At 42.4% G+C, this 16,033-nt stretch overlaps 1 protein-coding gene across 2 annotated transcripts in view; it reads right to left on the bottom strand.

Moving 5' to 3' along the window:
* The window catches only part of C16H10orf90 (chromosome 16 C10orf90 homolog), a 237,714-nt gene that overhangs the window by 208,373 nt on the left and 13,308 nt on the right, over positions 1-16,033 (bottom strand). For both annotated transcript variants that reach the window (XM_059899883.1, XM_059899884.1), the window contains exon 2: positions 1,897-1,969. In XM_059899883.1, coding sequence (XP_059755866.1) covers positions 1,897-1,969 — 73 coding nt within the window. The remainder of the gene's footprint in view (positions 1-1,896; positions 1,970-16,033) is intronic.

The following is a 16,033-nucleotide window of genomic DNA, read 5'->3' as shown; positions in this document are numbered from 1 at the left end:
TCAGGCCCCCACGGAAGCATGGTGCCCACACACGCACCGACTCCAACAGAGACCATTCTTGACCTGTGTCAGTCTCCTCTGAGAACTCTTTTCAACAAGGCCACGCTCTCGGGTTCTGTCCTTGGCCCGTTTAGCCCGATTTTAGCAAGAATCCTGCTGGGTCAATTTAGAGGAAATCCCCCATCCTTGATATCTGATCAAATTCCTCATCCCCCACCTGTCAAGTCACGTTAGCCAAAATTCCCCTTACCCCTGATGCTTCCTCTTAGAAATCTTCCATCCAATGACCCCTTCCCTGCTCCTTGGCTATAAACTCCCATTTTTCCTTGTATTTGGAGTTGAGTCCACAATCTCTCTCCCCTCCTGTAAGACCCCACTGCTGCAGTCCCTCTGAATAAAATCTGCCTTACCCTCTTTAACAAGTGTCATGAATGATTCTTTAGCAACTCCTTGCCTTCGGCCTGAATACCCAACTTTTAAGACTGCCTCAAAAGTGTTCTTCCAGAACGAGAACTTTGAAAATATAGATAGATCTAAAAGGAAAGAAAGAAATCCAGGAGATACGTGTCTTCCCGCTCACCCAGGCTTGCTTGGGCACATTCCCTGAAGCCTGGACCGTTAACCTCCGGTCTCAGGGCCAGCTTGTGCTTGTTTCTAGGTCATTAAACTGCTAACTACCACGTGAGCAGGCATCCCTGTCGGAAGAGCTGGAGCAGGCCCATTTTAGCTGACCTAGCCCTCAGGAAAAGAAGACACACATCCACGTGAGGTCACCTGGGCCTGACTGTTCTCCCAGGCACCTCCGCGTGCCCCAAGGAAACGTGGCATTCTTCCCAATGTCCCCAAACTCCCCGTGGGGTGCCGGTGGCCAGTGTGCTTCCTGAGCCTGCTGCCCACACTACCAGAAACTTCTATCTGTGGATTCACATTCTTACCACAAGCAATTTCTGGGCTAGGTGTTTAAAGGATCCAAACTAAAAAGCTGCCGCTACTGAAGAATAAGCTTATCAACCATTCTGTGGTGGCTCCAGAGAGGATTAACTAGGAAAGCTCCTTTCAAATAACATCTTTGTCGTGGGTTGACTGTGTCAGTTAAGGAAAGGATTTCAGATCCCTGATACCTTTGATATAGGCAGGTGGTGAGGGGTAATGAAAAGAGAGGCGACAAATGTGTGTGTGTGTGTGTGTGTGTGTAATCACATACACAGACACATTTATACCAACGCATCAGCCACATTTACAAACTCAAACTCAAATGGAGATTAAAAAATTGAATTTGCTATGTGAAAAACAATTCTTTCAGAATTTTTGCTACAGTCTCTGAATAGAAATATTCTATTAACCCGGCAGTCTTATCACAAGACCATCAGAAATTTGACCTACACCCATATGATTTCTCTCATGAAAGGGAGTAAAAAAGCTTAGCTTCATGCCATTTACGTTAACAAACTTAACAAAGTTAGGGACTGGAAGCATCTCACCTAGTGTTTCTACGGTTGAGTGCCTATGAATTGAAGTGATTTATGAACGCACAGATACCGTGCCTGTATTTCAGTTGCACCGGCTCCAGCTCTGAGAAGATTCCACATTTGTCCCTGCTCTAATGCTGGCCTAACCCCCGCACGCCCAGCCATAATCTTGGCTTCTGAAGGCATTACCTAAGGCAACCAATATTTCTTCTGCATTGTTTGTTTTTTCAGAGACTGCCAGCCTAAAAGCCTGTGTGTTTGGAAATTCAAATCAGCTTCAAATCTTGTCGGAGTCACTGAGCTCTCATTTCACGTTTGGGGGAAGACTAGTCTCCAAAGCACATTTCACTATTAATAAAAATAAAGGAGAGAGAGACTAAATAAAGGCTTGGAGGGAGTGCCACCCGGTCAGAGATGAGTTCTTTACCTGCATTTGAAAGACTCTCGTTTCTTTCCCAGGCAGAGTGATCTTTGGGGGATGAGAAAAGCCGACTGTGGATCTGGAAGATAAACAGAAACCTTCCCAGTTTTATATTCTTATTTGCCAGATATATAATTTTCAGTAATGTGTGTTACTGGCTTTAAAAAAAATCAAGAAGTGTCCCTAGAATCTCTCCTTTCTCCTGAGAAAGGACTGCAGATTGTAATGTATATACTTATTTCCATTTCTCCTGTGTTAACTCTGTCAATGAATAAAAGGTGGTTAACCTTTTTTCTTTTTTTTTTTTTTTCTGCTTGTGGCTTTTCTGGGTATTGAAGAAAAGTATTACTATTTTTATAGAAGTATAGTTGATTTACAATATCATGTTAGTTTCAGGTGTACAGCACAGTGATTCAACTATATGTGTGTGTGTGTGTGTGTGTGTGTGTACACACACACACACACACACACTATTCTTTTTCAGATTCTTTTCCCTTATAGGTTATTACAAAATACTGAGTAGAATTCCCTGTGCTGTATAGTAGGTCCTTGTTGGTTATCTATTTTATATACAGTAGTGCATATGTGTTAATCCCAACCTCCTAATTTATCCCTCCCCGCCCTTCCCCCTTTGGTAACCATAAGTTTGTTTTCTATACCTGTGAGTCTCTTTCTGTTTTGTGAATAAGTTCATCTGTAAAGGGTCTCTTTCTGATGATTGCAAAATGCACAAGAAGGAAGCAGGGCGGGAGAAAAACTAATCAGTGAACATGGATTTTGCCATGAATTTTGCTAGTAGATCAAAGAACCACGTCTCCTATTTCTTTTCTCTCCCAGCAAAGTGCTGAATGGGTGTTGAGCTAAAATTGGACATTCGATAAATATTGATAAATTGATTAATCATGAGCCATCAGATTTCAAAAATCAGCCTTCAAGGCCCAATGAAAGTAAGACTAACGTACACAAAAGTGTTCTGCCGTCTGCGAGCATGATCAGGATGCCGACTCTCTGCCAAACAACAAAGGTTTATAAGTTTATCCCAAAAGCAGTTCGCTGTGGGTGAGTCCTTCGGTTCTGATTTACCCACTTCTAATCAGACCCCAGAGAACCCATTCCCCATGGGGTCTCCCTGCACGCCCATCATCCCTCTGAATATCCATGACCTTTCCCCAAAGCTGAAGAATAACTCTTTGGACCCCCCAGTAGTAATCTTATCCTGATTTGAAGAGGCTACACAGTCATGGAGCTGGAGCCAGCCTCTAATTCTGAACCCCAGTAAACTGCTCAGTCCCAGGGGGGAGTTAAGCTTTTCATTGCTCACGTCTCATTTTTTGCCCCTTCACATCCCCAGCATCTGGGCCACCAGTTTGGGGATAGCAGAGAGGAAGCTGCAAGCAAACAATTCTTCTGTTCCAAGCAGGAGCCTGGCCTCTGAGACCTCAAAGCGAAAGAGAAAGAATGGGGCAGGACCCAGACTGCGGCGGGGCTGAGATGGGGAGAATTAAAGAGTCACATAGCATTTTCTGCCGCTTTTCAGGCTCCTCCTCCCTGGGCCTAACTCAGCCACTGCCAATTGGTAATATGATTATTAACTATAATAAGCATAAGAAGAACTGCCGACAGTTATTGAGATTTCATATGGGCCAGTGCTGTGCTCTGCGCTTTCCATACATCGTCTCATTGAATTCTCACAACTGTTAGAAACATATGCTGCTCTCAGCCCTGCCATGGCAGCTGAGAAAGTCAAAGCTAAGGCCCCCCACTGGGTACCTGGTGACACAGACAGGATTCAGACCAGGCTTGTCAAACCCAAGCACCTGAGCTTTTAGCCAGCATGTTCCAAATACTGTTACTATTATAATTCGAAAAGACACATGCACCCCAGTGTTCACAGCAACACTATTTACAATAGCCAAGATGTGGAAGCAACCTAAGTGTCCATTGATGGAAGAATGGGTAAAGAAGATGTGGTACATATACACAATGGAATATTACTCAGCCATAAAAAAGAATGAAATAATGCCATTTGCAGCAACATGGATGGACCTAGAGATTATCATACTAAGTGAAGTCAGACAGAAAAAGACAAGTATCATTGATATCACTTATATGTGGAATCTAAAAAAATGATACAAATAAACTTATTTACAAAACAGAAATAGACCCACAGACTTAGAGAATAAACTTATGGTTACCAAAGGGGAAGTGCCAGGGGGAATAAGTAGGAGTTTGGGATTAACAAATACACACTACTATACACAGAATAGATAACCAAGAAGGACCTAATGTATAGCACAGGGAACTACACTCAATATCTTGCAATAACCTACAATGGAAGAGAATCTGAAAAAGAACATATATATATATATATACAAAACTGAATCACTTTGCTGTATACCTGAAACTAACACAACGTTGCAAATCAACTATATTTCAATAACATTTTTTTAAAAGAAAAAAATTAAAAATTAAAATTGTTATTTTTACTAAGTATTACTGTTTGGCTATTTGACTGTACCTGGCTGTGCTTATATAGCTATCACACTTACATATGTCCTTTTCTCAGTCTTAGCATAGACATGTCATAAGAAACACACATGAAAACTTTTCAGGAAGGAAACAAAAGTGCAACATAGTAGACATGAGGGTGGAAAGTAATTTAAATCCTAAATTTAGGAGAAGAAGTGAGTTTTCTCTCCGCTGCTTCAGACAGAATCAGTCCCTGTTCTGGAAGCTATCTGCGGGGGACGGGGTGCAGGGAGACTCCGGTCCAGCAGAGATTTTAAGCTTCCTCTCTCCAGGGTCGTTGTCTTGTTTGGCTCTTTGAAGAAAGAGTTTTCTGTGTATTTTTTAAAGTAACTCCATCAAGCCTCACAAGTCAGGTGACCTGGGACCTGACTCAGAATCAGGTCTGCCCAGCAATTCCCCTGTGCACCATGCGATGCTGACAGAGAGCCCACCCCACAGTGTGTGAAGTTACAAGCACTCAAGTGTACTGGTTCCAACCGAGGACAATTTTTCTCTCTCTCGGGTCCCAGTGACTGGCAGTAGATAACAAGCTGACTCAGCCCCGCAGCCCTCTATAAATGCCTGGCTTCTCCGAAGCCTGGAACCGTCTGGTACAGGTTCTGGGTATTACAGAAACCCAGAATTCCCAACAACAGGGTGATTCAGGAACCTCAGACATCATCTGACCCCGGCTCTCAGTCCACCAGCAACGTCCTGGAGACATGTGGCTCTACTTTCTGTGGGTTGCTAACTGAAATCCCTTCATGCAGAAGACAATACTTTCCATGGCCCTTAGGACAGAGCATCAGAAGAGCCCTGTGTAGTCTGCCCCCGCTGATCTCTGTGCATCATTGGGCACCCCTCTCCTGGCCACATGTGCTGTGTGAGCTTCCCTCATCCCCTTGAATCAAATTCTCCCCACCACCACCACAGGGCCTTTGCACCTGTTGTTTCATCTGTACAGCATGTTCTTTCCCTGGTCCTCCTCTGACCCCGCTCGCATGACCTGCTCGTGTGTCCCTCCATACACCACTCTCAAAACTCGGTTTCTGACTTACAAGCTCCTACAGGAGCATTCCTTCCCTTCAGAGCACTCATTTGTAAGCACGCATTGACTTGTGTGAATCTATGACCAATGTCTGCTTCTCCCTTAGACTCTAACCCCTCTGAGAATAAAATTATGTTTGCCTCACTTGCCAATGTATCCTGGCTCCTAATAGGGCTAGATGCATAGTAGGCTTTCAATAAATATTTATTTAAAAAAGGATGGAAGAATTAACCAAGCAATTAATTAACAAAAGCAAAGCTTCCTCCCCAAGTTAAGTTGCACAGTGGCCTTTAGAATCCACTGTCCCATCTCCTCAGAGACCGTGCGCCATCAAGGGACCCCCCCTCCTCTCCGTCTTCAACTTTGCCCTCCCCAATGTTTCTAACCCTGTCCAAACCTTTCTTTTCTATTTTATTTTTTTAATTGAAGTATAGTTGATTTACAAGGTTGTGTTAGTTTCAGGTGTACAGCAAAGTGATTCAGTTATACGTGTGTGTGTAGGTCTGTGTGTGTATATATATTCTTTTATCATATTCTTTTGCATTACGGTTTATTACAGGATATTGGGTATAGTTCCCTGTGCTCTACAGTAGGTCCTTGTTCTTTATCTCTTTTATGTACAGTAGTGTGTATCTGCGAATCCCAAACTCCTAATTTATCCCTCCCCCAACTCCTTTCCCCTTTGGTAACTGTAAGTTCATTTTCTATGCCTGTGAGTCTGTTTCTGTTTTGTAAATGAGTTCATTTGTATCATATTTTAGATGCCACCAAAATCTTTCTTAGCTTAAAAATGAAACCAAAAAAATCCCTCCACAAACACACGGTGCCTTCCACCTTTCACCTTCCCACTGGCCCCAAACCTTGTTGGCCACACTCTCTGTCCCTCTGCCTCGTGCCCCACCCAGACCTCAGTTTAGCACAACCTCGAATGAGCCACTCTGACCTACGACACGGAAATTCTTCTCGCTCTTCTCCCTCTGCTCTCCCGGCCCCACCCCCCAGCCAGCTCCAGTGGATGTGCTGTACCAACAGGGCCAGTGGGTTACGTTCCCTAAATATCTCCCCATTGCATCTCCGCCTCCTTCTCCCCACCGCTTCCACGGAGGGCCTCAGAATTCCTGCCAAGACCACACATTCCAGCAGCCTCCTCCCTCCACCGCATCACCAGTCATGTTCCTATAAAGCAAATCTGATTGTGTCCCTCCCCAGCTTAAAACCCTTGGATTTCTAACTAATTCAAAATATAGTTAAGCGGGGGTGGGAGAGGGATAAATTAGGAGTTTGGGATTAACAGATACACACTACTATATATAAAATAGAAAACCAACAAGGACCTACTGTACAGCACAGGCAACTATACTCAATATCTTATAATAACCTATAATGGAAGAGAATATAAAAAAAGAATATATATATTTATATGTGTATGTATAACTGAATCACTTTGCTGTACATCTGAAACTAACACAACATTGTAAATCAACTATATTTCAATAAAAATTTTAAAATATATATATAGTTAAAGTCATATGCACGAAAGACATTTCTGCAGTCTGATTCATTATGACAAAACACCACAAGTATCCAAAATATCCTACAGCAGGGACTGGCTTTGTAGGTCAGAGCACATGTGTTAATGTGTCCATTAACATGATAACAAGGCTCGTAATCCACTCTAGAGTCTCCACATCTGCACATCTGCGGACATAACAACGTATCATGGCAGCCTTGAATGCTACGCCAATGTGGATATTATTTCCTAAGTGACAGGGAAGCTTTGGTGGTTTCTGAACAAGGCAAGTCAGTGCCTTATGTTCAGTTATGTGTTAAAGCTTAGTCCTGTGTACACATTAGATTACAGCCTTGTCTCTGGAGCCTTGACTCATGAGCTGAAATTAGCTGCTTGCCTGTGTAAGATGCAACGTTTTGCAACTATATTTTACAAAGCCTAACATGTGATATGTTTATTTTTTAAATTTTAATTCTCTTTTTTTGTGGTTAAATATACTTCACATAAAATTTAGCACCGTAACCATTTTTAAGTGTATCGTTCACTGGTGTTAAATACATTCACATTATTGTACAACCATCACCAACATCCATCTCCGTAATTCTTTTAATCTTGTAAAGCTGAAACTCTATACCCATTAAACAATAGCTCCCCCTTTCCCCACTCCCCAGCCTGTGGCAACCACCATTCTACTTTCTGTAAATCTATGATTCTTTTTTTTTTTTTTTTTTTTAAAATATTTACTTATGTATTTATTTATTCTAGCTGCGCCAGGTCTTAGTTTTTTTTTTAGAAATTCACGTTCTTTTATTTATTTATTTATTTATTTATGACTGTGTTGGGTCTTAGTTTCTGTGTGAGGGCTTTCTCTAGTTGTGGCAAGTGGGGACCACTCTTCATCGCGCTGCGCGGGCCTCTCACCATCGCGGCCTCTCTTGTTGCGGAGCACAGGCTCCAGACGCGCAGGCTCAGTAATTGTGGCTCACGGGCCCAGTTGCTCCGTGGCATGTGGGATCTTCCCAGACCAGGGCCCGAACCCGTGTCCCCTGCATTGGCAGGCGGATTCTCAACCACTGCGCCACCAGGGAAGCCCCTGTAAATCTATGATTCTGACTAGTCTAAGTACCGCATACAAGTGGAATCATACAGTATTTGTCTTTTTGTAACTCGCTTATCTCACTTAGCATAATGTCCTCAAGGTTCATCCACGTTGTACCCTATGTCAGAATTTCCTTTTTTTAATTAATTTTTATTGGAGTATAGTTGATTTACAATGTTGTGTTAGTTTCTGCTGTACAGCAAAGTGAATCAGTTATACATATACATATATCCACTCTTTTTTAGATTCTTTTCCCATATAGGTCATTACAGAGTATTGAGTAGAGTTCCCTGTACTATATAGTCCTTGTTAGTTATCTATTTTATATATAGTAATGTGTATATGTCAATCTCTATCTCCCAATTTATCCCTCCCCTCCTTTCCCACTTGGTAACCATAAGTTTGTCCTTTTTTAAGACTGAATAATATGCCGTCATATGTATACACCACATTTTGCTTATTCATTCATCTGTCTATAGACACACTTAAGTTGCTTCCATGTTTTAACCTATTGTGAATAATGCTGTACAAATACCTCTTTGAGATCTTGCTTTCAATATTTTTGGATATGTACCCAGGAGTGGAATTGCTGAATCATATGACAATTCTACTTTTAATTTTTTGAGGAACCAACATACTGTTATTCACAGAGGCTGTACCATTGGCATTCCCACCAACCGTGCACAAGTGTTCTGTCTCCCACCCCCTCACCAACACTTCTTATTTTCTGGGTTGTTTTTTTTCATGGTAACCATTCTAATAGGTGTGGGATAGTTATCTCACTGTAGTTTTCCTTTGCATTTTCCCCAATGATTAGTGATGCTGAGCATCTTTTCATGTGCTTATTGGCCATTTGTATTTCTTCTTTGGAGAAAGGTTTATTCAAGTCCTTTGCCCATTTTTGAACTGACTTGTTTATTTGTTCTTGAGTTTTAGGAGTTCTCTGCATATTCTGGATATTATTCTCTTATCAGACATACGACTTGCAAATATTTTCTCCCATTCTGTGGGGTGCCCTTTCACTCCGCTGATGTTGTCTTTTGATGCACAAATTTTTAAACTCTTCATAAAGCCCAATTTGCCTATTTTTCTCTTTTGTTGCCTGTGCTTTTTGAGTCATGTCCAAGAAATCATTGCCAAATCCCACATCTTGAAGGTTTTACCCTACATTTTCTTCTAAGAGTTTTGTAGTTTTAGGTCTTTGATCCAATTTGAGTTAATTTTTGTACATGGTGTCAGATGAGGATCCAACAAGGGTGATCATTAAGTGACTCCTCATTCAGCCCATTCAAGACTTTATCTCCCTTAGGTCTTTGAAGCGTGTTATTTAGTGAACGGCAGTGTGTTATTTAGTGGACGGCAACGGTAATCTACCAAAGCCACACCACAGGAGGGAAGATTTAAGATCTCTTTGCCACTTCTGTTCCCAGAGGCTGCTGAGCCTGAGCCTGCTTCAAGCCGGGGGCCACACCAGGAGCTAGCACTGAGGGCTCGTCGCATGCCAGGCAATTACCTCGTTGAATCCTAAGACAGCTCAGTGAGAGAAATATAATTATTATTTCCATTTTACAGAGGTGGAAATTAAGGCACAGAAAGGGTAGGTAAATTGCCCAAAGTCACACACACACCTCGTAAGAAAGTGAAGAAGCCCAGACTGGAACCCAGGCAGTTAGGGTGACTCCTTGGGAGTAAAAACTATGACCAGGATCAAGCACATTAAAAGAACCATGATACCCAACAATCATAAGAAATGTTCCAGTTTGCAAAGTTCTTTATCATACATCACCTCATTTGGATTCTCCGAAGTCCCTGAGAGGTGGCCAAGAAAACACAGAGGTTTTTTATGCAAAGAAAACAAGACCCAGAGAGGGTAAGAGACATACATGCCCAAGAACAATACAATGTACAGAGTCCAACCTACCAGCAGAAATTCTGGGGTCAAACATGACACCCGCTAGGATATTGATCACATTGACAACAAGTTGAGCTATGAATTCCATCAGGAGCCAGAAGCTGATTTGAACATTGTGGGTACAATAATACTGGAACTTTCCATTTGTTTAAGACTAAATACTCTACCAAACAACTTCCACATTTTCTCACTCGGTCCTCCCAAGTCCTGCCATAACAGCTGTGCTCTAATGAGCAAATGTCTTATTGTCTTTTGCTGGATTTTTTGTTTACTGACTCTCCCTTCAAGACATCTGAGTACTCACTATGGACCCATAATCCCTTATGTACAATTCTAAAATTCGTGAAGCTCTGAAATATGAGAGTTTTTCTCTCTGAGTTTGTAGAAAACTAACCTGACAGCAAAACCTTACCTGAACTAACCTGGGGCTATTTATAATATTAATTTATTCCATTTAATGTGAATATTCATACATTTTATTGCAGAAACATCAGTGAGATTAATTACAGGGTGCTACTCAGATCCCCCTGGGAATGTTATGCAGGATCACCTTTCTGAAATAAAATTAAAAAGTCACCGTTGAATTACATTTGGCCCCAAGAGTTCTGGATGGAGAACTGTGGATGGGTACCACAGATATTTAATGAACTTACCAGCCCCTGGGTTAGTGTTTTCCAAATACCCCTCATGCAGTCCCCACAAGACAGACGTTATCTCTGCTTATAGATACAAACACTGGGGTGTGGAGAGATTCTCTAATTTGTTCTGTCTCACAGAGCTACTCAATGCCAGAGCCAGCACAACTAGACCATCATGTTCTCAGCATTCCCCATACTAGTGTGTGTGTGTGAGTGTGTGTGTGTGTGTGTGTCTGGGTGTGTGTGGGGGGGGGAGGGGAGGTAGTTAGAGATGGCTTGTGGGCTTTGTAAAGCGTGAGCAAGTAAAACAGAGACTGAAACTTCATATACCCCAGGAAATAAGAGAGAGGAGAAGACAGGAATTTCCAGGCCTACATAGAACCCTACCTCCACTTTGCCTCTTCTGGACACCTGTCTGGTTGGCAGAGAAAACAGAGGAGAGATTCTGAAACTACTTATATCCCAAGTTGTCAACGACCAAGAGTGGATTTTGGTTGGCAGGGTCTTCTTTTTAGGGTAATGGCAGATATTGCTTGGAGTCTGCCAACAGAAAAACAGGAAAGAGGGCCATTTCTTCTCAGCATCCCAGTGCCTTCTCCTGGGGATGCTGGAGGTACCACTAAAGGGCAAGTGACAAGCACAAGGTGTGGATGCTTCCAGATTGGACCGCCAGTGGGTTAACACAGCCTCTTTGGGGTCTGGAATGCACTCTCCACAGATAATCTAGATGCGTGATTGATCTCTGCCAGCGTCGCATGTTTGTATTCAATCTTCTGAACTCTCTTCGGCAACAATAATTAATGTCAGAGCAGTTTATGGACCAACAGTGTATTTTCTGGTTAATGCAACCCTGCACCTATAATAATTCAAAACTGAGATTTATCACTCTGCCACAGTTCCATCTTCATGCTTCATCTCTTCATGTTTACATCTGGTTTAGCTTTTTCTAATCTAAAATAAATCAGCATGAAAAGCATTAGATTTTTCATTTAGATTCTCAATTGCCTTTTATGACCGAGATAATATCCCTTATCTGATTGCAAATGGTGGGATTGTTCCCTTGTTAGGATCTGAAAAAAGATGCTACAGTTCAATCTCTGTGTCTCTCCTTGCTTTTCCTTCACCTTGGTTTTCAAGGGTGGTGTCTGGTGGGGTTCTGGTTTGAAAATGAGACAACTCAGGATGTAAAGAGGATAGATCATTTCACTCATTCCTCCTCTTGTGAGACTCACAGAGGAAGGCCTCCCCCTGGCTGCCTAATGAGAAGTGATCTTGGGAGAGTTCACGCTTCATTTCCCCACCGGTGACTTCAGCCCCTGTCTGTTTACAGGGATAAATGGGAGCAGCAATGACGAAACACTTGGCTGGAGACTTTTATGCGAACATCAGGGGTGCGGGGAAAATAACACCATTTTATAGGCATGTTAATTACCCAGTTACAAAGTCAAATTTAGCTGAACTATTTTGTATATGAAAGAGGTAGACTTCCCCTGACTCCTTGAGTTTTCCTTTCAGAATGTTCTATTACGTTTTATCATTGGCATCATTTTCTCCTTACTTTAAATTGGGAGCCGATGATTCCAGAAATTGAATCCATTTCTCATACCAGGTGGAAGCTTCTTTCCTCAGTAATCGTTTACTGTCACTGTCTACTTTCCCTCAATTAGAGGCCCAAACCGTTTGAAATACTTCAACATCAAATACAATAAAGTTACTCTGACTTTGGAACACCTCAGAAAGTTCTGAGAATTCAGTCGCCGACTCAATCCTACAGCTTTTAACTCGATTGCTGTCATTTTTCTTCTTTCAAAGAAACAGAGACAAAAAAAGAAGAAGAAGAAAAGGACGAAGGTATTTCCTGTTCTTTGGCTCACCTGTTCTAGGAACTCCGCCCCTGAGCCCATGGGGAAAGGCCTTACTATTTCACACTGGTGGCTGCTTTTCACGACTTCCTTCTAGCCAGACTGACAGAAAGCAATCTAAAAGGAGCCCTTTTTATAGCTGGCTTTCACACTTCTTCAGAATTAGGAGAAATGATGACTTTTACTTGGTGAGAAATCGCAGAATAGGGTCCTTCACAGCTTAATAACAAAATGATAATGAGCTACCCTACACAGCAGTTACCCTATGCCAGGCACTGTGCTAAATGCTTCACAGGCATTATGCAATCTCCACGGCAACTCAAGAAGGAAGGTACCACTGTACTCCCAATTGAGCGGTGAGGAAATATGGTTTTTAGCATTACTGTTCATAGTAACATCAAGAATAATATGATAGACCCACAGCCATAGAAAACAGACTTATGGTTACCAAAGGAGAAAGGGTGGGGAGGGATAAATTAGTGGTTTGGGATTAACATATACACACTACTACATATAAAACAGAGAACTAACAAGGACCTACTGTATAGCACAGGGAACTATAGTCAATATTTTGGAATAATCTATAAGGGAAAAGAATCAGAAAAATATATATATATGTGTGTGTATATATATATATACATATATGTATATACACACACAACTGAATCACTGTGCTGTACACCTGAAATTAACACAACATTGTAAATCAACTATACTTCAATAAAAATTTTAATAAATAAAATTTTTTTAAATAATAATAATAATATGATAAACAACGAAGCATTACTGAGCTCTTAGGATGAGCCAAGCACTGCCTTGTCTTTCCTTTTTATTTGATTTGATTTTTTTTTGGCCGCACGGCATGTGGGATCTTAGTTCCCTGACCAGGGATTGGACCCATGCCCCCTGCAGCGGAAGCGCAGAGTCTCACCACTGGACCACCAGGGAAGTCCCTGCCTTGTCTTTCCATCCACCACTTTCTCCAGTCCCCACAAATGCCCAAGATTTCTTAATTCCATCCTGTATAGGAAGCAACTGATGCTGAAAAAGGTTAAGAGTTCATGCAAAGTCCACATTAATCAGGGGCAGAGTCAGGATCAAAACCCAAGAGTACCTGAATCAGGGCCCAAGCCCTCACCCCTCTGCTGCCTCAACAGAACATCATTTATTTCATTAAGATGCCAAAGTTGTAACAGAAACTTATCACAGTCACAGAAATTGCGTACTGCATGATTTCAGTTACCGAACGTGCCAGACCAGGCAAAACTAAAGTGGCAGAAAGCAGACCAGTGGTTTCCAGGGCTGAGCGGGGAGAGGACGTTGAGTGCAAAGGGCACAAGGGAACTTTCTAGGTCAGTGGAAATGCCCTATATCTGATTTGGTACTGGTTACATGACTGTATGCATTTGTCAAAACAAAATGATGTGCACACTTATAAAATGTATGAATATTAATGCATGTAAATTATACCTTAATAAGGATGATTTTTTTAAACATATCATGAATAAGCTCCAATTTAGCTTAGAGTTTCAATTCAACACACAGAGTTAGTGAGAGAAATGATGGGACTCTGACCTCAGGGATCTCACCACCTAGTGAAAGAGAACTGTCTTAGGCGTCTGTAAACACAAGTTAGTGCAGGACCACCACCCACTGCTCTGGGCCTGCACCCGGAAAGTCCATGTGCTGCTTTAGCGTCATCATCTTGAATTTTTTTTAATTGTGGTATAATATACACAACATAAAATTTACCACTGGAAGTGTCCAATTCCATGAGATTAAGTACATTCACCATGTTGAGCAACCATCACCATTCTCCGTCTCCAGAGCTTTTTCATCTTCCCAAACTGAAACTCTGTCCCCATTAAACAATGATTCTGCATTCCCCTCCCCCACCCAGCCCCTGGCAGCCACCATTCCACTTTCTGTCTCTGTGAAATTTAGCTACTCCAGGCACCTCAGAAAAATGAAGTCAAACAACATAATGTCCTTCTGTGCCTGGCTTATCTCAGTCAGCACAAGGTCCTCGAGGTTCAGCCATGGTGCAGGTGGGCTGCCTTTCACTCTGTTGACAGGGTCCTTGGATGCACACAGTTTTTCACGCTGACGCAGCCCAACTTATCCATTTTTTCTTTCGTGGCCTGTGCTTTTGGTATTGCCATCTTGGATTTTTTAATAACTTTATCTGTGAACTTGTGTTTTGTGTATAAACCCCATGGGATGAGCATGCATGTGAGCAGGAAGACGTGTGCCATGTGTGTGTTTGTTGATTTCCTTGCTGCCCCATTCACAGAAGGTGTTCTGGTGTTCCTTGATCACAGAATTCGGGTGAACCTACAATGCATGGGAGTTTAGAGAGATTCAAAGTGAATAAAAGTTAAGCGAATTACCCCAAGATCAACTAAGCAGAAGGACGACAGCCCCGAGAGGCCATGCTTTCCACTGGAACCAGATTTGCTTCAAACGTAGGAAGAAGGCTATAGATTTCTGAAAAACACAAATGCCTGAGCAACTCTATTGAGACAGACTGGGACCTGGGATCTGGGATCCTTTGCTGCAGTGCTCGCACCTGAACAAACATCTTCTCAAGCAACAAAATACAAAGAAACCATAAGGGACTAAAAATAACTGCATGCATGCACAGTTGGGGCAAATTATGGACAAGATACAAAAAGACCAAAAACCCAACGGCCATTTCTGAAGAGCCGGGAGCAAAAGCAGGGTGTTGGGGGCAAAAGCAGGGTCCTGCGCGTGCCCCCTGCTCTCAACACCACCAAAGAGGGGGGGCAGACCACCTACGCCACCCCTCCAGCCTGACCTCTGATACACCCCTACCCTCACTCCACATAAGGAACCAGCTCGCCCCCCCTTAGGGACCGAGCAAGGGAACTCGTTACTTGTTCTCACTCCCCGCTGCTGAAGCAGGGGCCCCAGTAAAGCCTTGCCTGAATTTCTTGTCTGGCCTCTTATCAATTTCGATTGATTACAGAGGCTAAGAACCCTGGTTGGTAACCCTATCATATCTCTTCTTACTCCTCTTACATCCCTGTGTTAGCCAACCGCTTACGCCGAAAATAATAGCATAGAAGGAAAGGAGAGATGGGCAACCACAGTCCCCTTTCCTTTTGGTCCTTCTTTACTCATCAGTAAACTGAAGGTAGAGAGTGTTGGTAAAATATGATTAAACCAAGGAATGAAATTAAAATCTGAATTGGTTTTTGCAGTGTTTCCGTTGTTCTAGTAAGAATACATATATGAGACATTTCTCCAAAGAAGACATACAGATGGCCAGCAGGCACATGAAAAGATGCTCAACATCACTAATTAGAGAAATGCAAACCAAAATTACAATGAGGTATCATCCCACACTGGTCAGAATGGCCATCATTAAAAACTCTACAAATAGTAAACCCTCCTACACTGTTGGTGGAAATGTAAATTGGTGCAGCCACTTTGGAGAACAGTATGGAGGTTCCTTAAAAAACTAAAAATAGGGACTTCCCTGGTGGCACAGCGGTTAAGAATCCGCCTGCCAATGCAGGGGACACGGGTTCGATCCCTAGTCC

Source organism: Balaenoptera ricei, chromosome 16 (assembly GCF_028023285.1).
Source record: "Balaenoptera ricei isolate mBalRic1 chromosome 16, mBalRic1.hap2, whole genome shotgun sequence".
Classification (NCBI taxonomy): Eukaryota; Metazoa; Chordata; class Mammalia; order Artiodactyla; family Balaenopteridae; genus Balaenoptera; species Balaenoptera ricei.
This window is presented reverse-complemented; position numbering and strand designations above follow the sequence as displayed.